The sequence below is a fragment of the Bidens hawaiensis genome, unplaced genomic scaffold, assembly GCF_021521415.1.
Source record: "Bidens hawaiensis isolate Kalapana, Puna unplaced genomic scaffold, B.hawaiensis_p1.1 tig00045256_1, whole genome shotgun sequence".
NCBI classification, from domain to species: domain Eukaryota; kingdom Viridiplantae; phylum Streptophyta; class Magnoliopsida; order Asterales; family Asteraceae; genus Bidens; species Bidens hawaiensis.
Genome location: NW_027498031.1, coordinates 65,696 through 73,452, shown reverse-complemented (window position 1 = coordinate 73,452; position 7,757 = coordinate 65,696). Strand labels below are relative to the sequence as shown.

Here is a 7,757-nt window from a genome sequence, read left to right as displayed (position 1 = left end):
TAGTTATAGTGAAAGAATAGAATAAATTATCATCAATCATAGATACTAAAATTTATCAACAAAAATATTAACAATCAAACAAATCATGAATACACACTCCTTCCACGAATTGTGATACTTCTTGTCCGCGAATTGTGATATTTCTTGTCCGGATATTCACAAATATCCGAACAATTCTCATCTATCACGAATAATAATATACTTCTAGTCTGGATAACCACAAATGTCCGGACAATTCTATAATGAATGTATAGCTAGCTAAATCTAATAAACGGGACGAGGACTAAAATAACTAATAAATCATGAAATTCAAACAAGTATGATAAGTATGTATATCTCTATTTTTGTTAAAACATCATAAAACTAAATAAAGAAAATTTACATGATCATATGTACACACATAGCTTTTCTTTTTTATTTTTTTTCCTTCCTATTTTGTGGTTTTATTTCTTCAAGAAAAAAAAAACACCTCACACTTAACTCTATAACTTCAGAACTTTTCATGATTCTAAGTCTTTTACAAGAGGTAAGAAACATATCCCATGGTACATCACCAAGAAGCATCCAATCACCATCCTTATCTTCATAAGTAGGTGCATATTCAGACTTGTACCCTTCCATCTCAGAGTACAACCCTATAATGCACTTGAACATATCTTGCAAACCCTTCAAGAGTTCACCATAGCTTTTGTACACTTTTAGATCAACTTTCCTCAAGTATGGAGCCCCATCCATGCTCACTTTCACATAGATCCCGGAACCCGTCTCCGGTTCGCTTTTCTTGCCCTGAAGTATGTTTTTCCGGTACGATCTCACCGGTGGCCATCCCACAACTTGTGCTCTAAAAACCATTTAACAATTTACATAAGTCCAAATTCAAAACAAAAAAAAGCCTTCTCATATAATATAATGTAATAGACCAATTATGCACACACCGGCGCCTGGTATCTAATCTAATATCGTTTCAAACAGCCATCAGGATAGAGACTAGACGTCCATTTAACCAAACTTTTTTAAAGTTAGACTGTTTGGTTGGAACGACTATTCGGATCAAGGCCGGCTATAAGGCAGGGCTATGAGACAGGGTCAGGTGGTCGACCGACCTGGGCCGAATTTTTAACTTTTTTTAATTATATATATATATATATATATATATATATATATATATATATATATATATTTGAAAACAATATGTATTGTTAATGTTAAATTCAATTACTCAACTAATTTTAAGATCCAAAATCTTTTTCGCATTCGGCCCAAAAAAGACCCAGGTAACGAAAGATTTTCAAAGTTTGACTTAATGTTGTTAAGATATTGTTCAAACAGCCGTTCTAACCAACAATTCTGATGGTTGACCTTTTCTATTTAAAAAAACAACCATTTGATAGTGTGAAATCAAATAATTCGAATTTTCATGGGTTTGGTAACTTACTTGGTGGGTGGTGGAGATTTTGACGGATCATTTTCATCCGAAACACTCGAATCCATCTCCGGTGAGCTTCTTTTGTTTGAATTCACCGGAGAATTTGTTGACTTTACTTCCCGATGATCATCGGTTGAACCCGGCAACCCTAACCTTAATTCAGTTGCTTCAAAGTTAACTAGCTCCATATCTTGTTAACCCAAGTAACAAAATCTTGATTTTCCTATTAGAAGTTTTTGATAGAATGGGATTGGGATGATATGTGATGGAAAATGTGAGTTTTATATAAAAGATTAGGTCCTTTTTCCAATAATAATAATAATAAAATATTATAATTGGGACATGATTATTCTGTTTGTGGATGAATCTGACAGCACACCCGACAAGTATACATGAGAGTCAAAAGCTTTTAAGGCTGAGGGGTGTGGGGGGCGCGAGAGGGGGCGCGAGTGGGGGCTCCAGCCAATAATATTGTGACGTGTGGTAGAGAGAGAAACTTGATAAGATGGGTGTTGGTTGTGGTGCTCGCGCCCCGGGCCCTGGTGTGGAGGGGCGCGAGCGGTTTTTTTTTTATTTTTTTATAAATGTATTAAAAAAACGTATTATTAAATAAACAAGAAATTATTTAAAAAAACACACATTTTTTTGAAAATTCATAATAAAAAAAAACATACTAAAAATTAAACAAACAATAATATTTAATAATAAAACTAATCTAATACAAGATCATCTGGTCGCGACGCCCACAAATGTTCAACCAACTCATGTCGAAGCTCCCCGTGTATCTCACGGCTCTTGATATTTGCTATGTTATGAAGTTTTTGTTGATCACTGATTGTGGACGGTTGTGGCGGAATGTCACCTTGGTAGTTTTGGCATATAGTTTTGCCCTCGTCTTCTAACGTCATGTTGTGTAGGATAAGACACGTGTAGACGACGTCCATTATCCTCTCCCTAGTCCAATAACGTATCGGGTTCGCCAGAACATAATATTGTTTTTTTATAGCTCCAAAAGCTCTTTCAATATCTTTTCTAGCAGACTCTTGCTTCTTCGTAAAATACTTCCGTTTGTCGGCGATTGGATCTGTAAAAGCTTGAACTAACACAGCCCATTCGTTGTAAATACCATCGACCAGATAGTACCCGTACTTGAAGAGTTCTCCATTTGCAACAAAAGATTGAGGTGGTTCAACCCCGTCGATAAGGTCGTTGATCAAATGTGACTGATCGATAACATTAAGGTCGTTATTTGACCCAGCAACACCAAAAAAAGCATGCCAAAACCAAAGATCCTGTGACACCGCCGCCTCAAGTATGAGGGTCGGCCCTTCATGATCACCACGGTGGAACTGACCTCGCCAGGCCGTTGGACACATAGCCCATCCAACATGCGTACAATCGATGCTACCTAGCATCCCAGGAAAACCATGTTTTTCTGCGTGCACCTCATATATGCGTTGGATGTCATACGTTGTAGGTTTACACAGATATCTCCGAGCGTAAGTCGATATGACTCCTACGTACAATATATATTACAAAATGTAATAAATATTTAATAAAAAGTAAAATTAATGTTTTTTACCTTGGCAGAAAAAATGAAGGGATTCACGTGCAACCCTTTTCGACATCTGTAAATACTCATCCAAAGCGTCCGACGAGATGCCGTACGCTAATTGACGGATAGCAGCCGTGCATTTTTGAAGAGGGGTAAAACCGGGAAGACCCCTAGCATCCTCCCTTTGTTGAAAAAAGGGATACCGTGCCTCTAAATCATTCGCTATACGCGTGAACAATTGCCTGCTCATTCGAAAACGAGTTCGAAAATCCGACTCCGCGTATACCGGTTGAGGGCTAAAATAATGCCTCATCAAAGTATCGTTAGCACCCGATCGATCACGATCACGAGGTGGTGCTCTAACCCTCGGGAGTCGGGGTTGATGGGCTTGATTTTGCAAGAGATTGACCACGGTTGCGGTCAAAACTCCCCCTACATGAAGAAGCAAATCATCCTCTTCGGAGGAGTCGGAATCAGACGAGTACGATGACATTATTTTTAAAAAAAAATTGGGTTGTTTTTGGATTTTTTTTGGGTATTATATAGGAGTTTGGGATATTATATATGAGTTTGGAGATTGAAGTTGTGTTTGATATGGTAAAAATGGGTTGATTTAGGGGTATTATATAGGATTTTGTAAAAGTTTTTTTAATAAAGTTTGAAAGAAATGAGTAATATATAGGAAGTGTTGTATAAAGAAATAGGTAAGTTTGGTTTTTTTTTGAAGTTGTGTTAAGTGTTGTATAAAATGGGTAATATATAGGAGTAAAAAAATTTTTTTTTTTTATTAAATAAAGAGCCAACGGCTCATTTTAAGACTCCAACGTCTCTTTCACCATTCCCCAAGTCCCTTTACGCCATACAGCTCCCGCGAACCCCCCTGCGCCTGCTTTGTTTTTCGTGCTCGCGCCCCTCTCGCGCCCCTCTCGCGCCTCGGTGGTGTGGTGCTCGCGCCCCGGGGCGCGAGCGGCTGGGCTCACGCGCCCTTTCTCGCGCTCCACACCCCTCAGCCTTAGAATAGAAGACAAGTTGGTGTGGATCTGGTGTGGGTGGAACAGGGAGCGTACCCAAGAACTCACAGCCTGTGTGGGGTGAATACCAACGGCTGTGATGAGTTGTTTGAGGCATCTACGTTGGATCATGGACCACTTGAGTGGGGAGAATACCATGTGGTGTGGGCCCTGGTTTTGTCTGGGAAAGATGGTGACATTGTCCATGTGTGGACTCTGATTGGTGGGACCCCCTCGTGAAAAATGTTTTTTTTTTAAGTTTTTTTATCAATTATATTATTCTGTATCGATTTATAGCGTTCCACGTTGACGATTTTATATGTTTGGGAACTAGTCTTTGAAAAGCTTGAATAAGCTAGAGCTCGAGCTTATAAACAAAGTTGTTTAATAAAAAAAAATTTTGAACAGCAATAATATTAAAAGGCACTAGCAAGTAGCTAAGCCCAAATGTACAAATCATAAATGAGAGCCAACCAAAACAACAAGCAAACAGAATGCCACCTTACAACAACTAAGACCAAGACCAATCAAAATAACACCAACTAGACCATTCAACAGTAGCCATCTTAGCACGGTGTTTGAGCCACGTGAACGAGCTGATTTTAATGTTGTCCAATATCTTCTCCGCTCCAATATTTTCGCTTCTAAAAACCTTTGCGTTTCGGGCCTTCCATATCCACCAACACGTAGATAAAATAATCGCATAGACCACGTTCCTTGACTTACCATCGATTGACATTGCAAACGGGAAAGAAACCACTTGGTTAAGCGAGTTGCATTCATCCACCTTAAAGCCAGTCCACTGATGAATACCAGCCCACACTCTTCTTGACATACTGCACCCGAAGAATAGGTGGTCTACATCCTCATTTGACCTCCCACATCTTTTGCACATCACATCTGGTATTTGAATGCCCTTTTAGTTAACGACTCCATAGTCAGGATTTTATTAACAACCGCTCGCCATATGAATGCGTTGACCTTAATTGGTACCCACTTCAGCCATTGATGCACATAATTTTCTTGCCCAAACATAAGAGATTCAATATCTTCGTAGCCCAATGTCAAAACCATCCTAAAATCAATGTTTAAAATCATCATAAAATCTTTTGTGTTTGTGTAATTTATATTTTTTGGAACAACGAATAATTGAACTCAAATTTATATTGATCTTTCCAAAGTAAACTTGTGGGTAATAATAAGATCATTCGTAATGGAGGCGTTTCTCATCTCAAAATTCTCCAAAAACTATAAGAACACCGCCCCCTCTTAGTTATGAGGTAAGTTTTGGCATGGAGAGTTATCTACAAAACGCCTCTCCTCATCTTTTCTATCCAATCAAATTTTTTGTCCCACATTTATTTCTTTTATTTATATTAAAAAATTAGAAAAAAAATTAAAAAATAATAATTGTCTAATGATTGCTAGAGAGTTTTGAGGCTTTTTACAACTACACCATTTTCTGCAAAACTCTCCATTACTAATTGAGATGACACGTGTCGCACAATGCTCATATATGAAAAGTTTTGACCACACATGGTCTAACAATGCGTGTTCAGATGCTTTAGGAGTATTGACAACAAACTAGTGGGTACTTTATATTAAACACATCCCATAGTGACTCAATAATTTATTGTTGAGACGAGGGATGTCACTTTTACCCAAAACCCAACTCAAAAAACTCGTACCCGAATCCGAACTAGCCTGACCCAAAAAACTCGAACCCGAGAAAATGCTAACCCGTATCGAAGTAATTCGGGTTGGTTCTTGGGTCCGAATTTTAGGTTCCGGGTCAACCCGAATAAACTTTTACTTTAAAAACCATCTATATTTTTAGGTATTATACGCTAAGTCTTAGCCGCCGACATTATTAGAATTTAGTCCAAATCGATTATTATATATTAATGTTTTAATTTATAACTATAAGAAACTATAATCCAACACCCTAATTACGTCATACTGAAAAACGATTATGTCGTTCTTATTATTATGGTTGAACTTTGTTAAATTTTACTCTTTTTATGATGTTTTATCGGTTTGTTTTTATTTTATTGTTGGTTTATTTACATTATGAGTAAAGAAGAATGTGTTGCATTTAAATTTAGCAATGTAGTTTTTTTTCCTATGATACTCGAAACCCGATTAACCCAACCCGAACCTGAATTACCCAAACCTAAAGAAACCATGAGAGATTTGGGTTGGGTTTCGGGTCTAGATTTAAAACTTTGAAACCTGAAAAACCCAACCCGAAAAACCCAAAACCCAAAAACTAACCCGAAGAACACCCGTAGTTGAGACTTACGGATTTATGGTTTTAAGTACCCATCGGCCATCAATGTACAATTTGCTTTTCCATAACACCCAAATTCATACCAATAAAGACGAAAACATGCACCAACACAGATGGGACATGGTTGGTGCTGACCGATGATATACATCGGTCGTGGACTCGTGGTGGCCATTCGTTGTTAATAGAGTGGTCCAAACACTTGAACCAATTACGACCGAAACATGCATATAAGTTGGCTGTTGGGGTAGAAAGTGTGTAACGAGTGTTAGTAATTGGTCAAACTAATGTGGGTCAGTATGGACCATCGAGTAAAGTCCATGGGCTCTCAACTAAAAGCCCGTACCAAAGTTGTTTGGACCACATACACATAGAGGTGCACAAATCAGGTTTTTCAAATACCTGGTTTCGGGTATAGAACCGGGTTCGGGTATGACCGGTATTGGAAAATGGGGTATTAGTAATACCCGGGCCGGGTCCGGTATTGTCTCTAAAAACCATACTCTATGCATCGGGTTCAGGTCGGGTATAGAACCGGGTATTTGAATACCTTATTTTCAAGTATTGAAAAAACCCTATTTTCTGGTTTTTTCGAGCTTTTTACTGGGTATTTTTCGGGTATGGATTGAATTTTTTTTAGTGTTTGTACTTTTTAGGGGTATTTTCTGTTGGACTTAATTTCCGTCCTCGAGTTAATGAGGCGGGTTGGGCCGACTCATTGAGCCAATGATGAGTTCGTGTCTTGTTTATCAAGTTGAGCACGTGACTTGGTTTACATGGAATAAATAACTTGGTGAACAAGTCGAGCCAATGACTTGGACAACAAGGTATTTATTTATTAATTATTGTTTAAATATGTTTTTACTAATTAGTATTGAGTATGATAAGGAGATTGTATTCTAGTCTAATTAGGTTTTCATATTTAAATTAGTATGTATACCCGAGCTTGTGGGTTATATCAATTAAGTAAGAGTTTATGCATTGTAATTTTTCGAGCTAATGAAAGTTACAAAGGTCGAGCTTATGTTCTAAATTCGTTTTTTGTGTTTTTCGATCCTGGTCACCAAACTTCATTTTCAGGTTTTTTTCGGGTAACTTCGAGTATTTGAAAAACCTAGTTTCGGGTTTTGGAAAAACTCGGTTCCAGGTATGGAATCGGTCCTGGGTTTCGGGTATTACCAGGTACAAATCGGGTCTGATTCGGGTACGGGTTTTGATACTGAAATGCAGACCTTATCAGTAACCTACAGGTAGGGTTGGGTTCAGGTATTAAAAACCCGGGTATCCGGGTTCGGGTTTTTTTTTCACCTCTACATACACAAACCACTTATTAATTTAGGAAGCTTTAAGACTAAATTGTCAACACGTTCAATATTACAACTTATCTAATATTAAATCAATGGTGGATTATTAATTCAAACATATATTATTGTAAATCTCTTAAAGAAAAAACAAAGAAGTTAAGAAACAAGTACTACA

At 37.7% G+C, this 7,757-nt stretch overlaps 1 protein-coding gene across 1 annotated transcript; it reads right to left on the bottom strand.

Moving 5' to 3' along the window:
• Positions 1 to 323: 323 nt before the first annotated feature.
• Positions 324 to 1,799, bottom strand: LOC143595490 (auxin-induced protein 22D-like). The gene is made up of 2 exons (XM_077074486.1): positions 1,436 to 1,799; positions 324 to 841 (listed from the first exon to the last, which is right to left on the bottom strand). The coding sequence occupies exons 1-2, from the start codon at positions 1,612 to 1,614 to the stop codon at positions 415 to 417; spliced, it is 606 nt and encodes a 201-aa protein (XP_076930601.1). The 5' UTR covers positions 1,615 to 1,799; the 3' UTR covers positions 324 to 414.
• Positions 1,800 to 7,757: the final 5,958 nt, after the last annotated feature.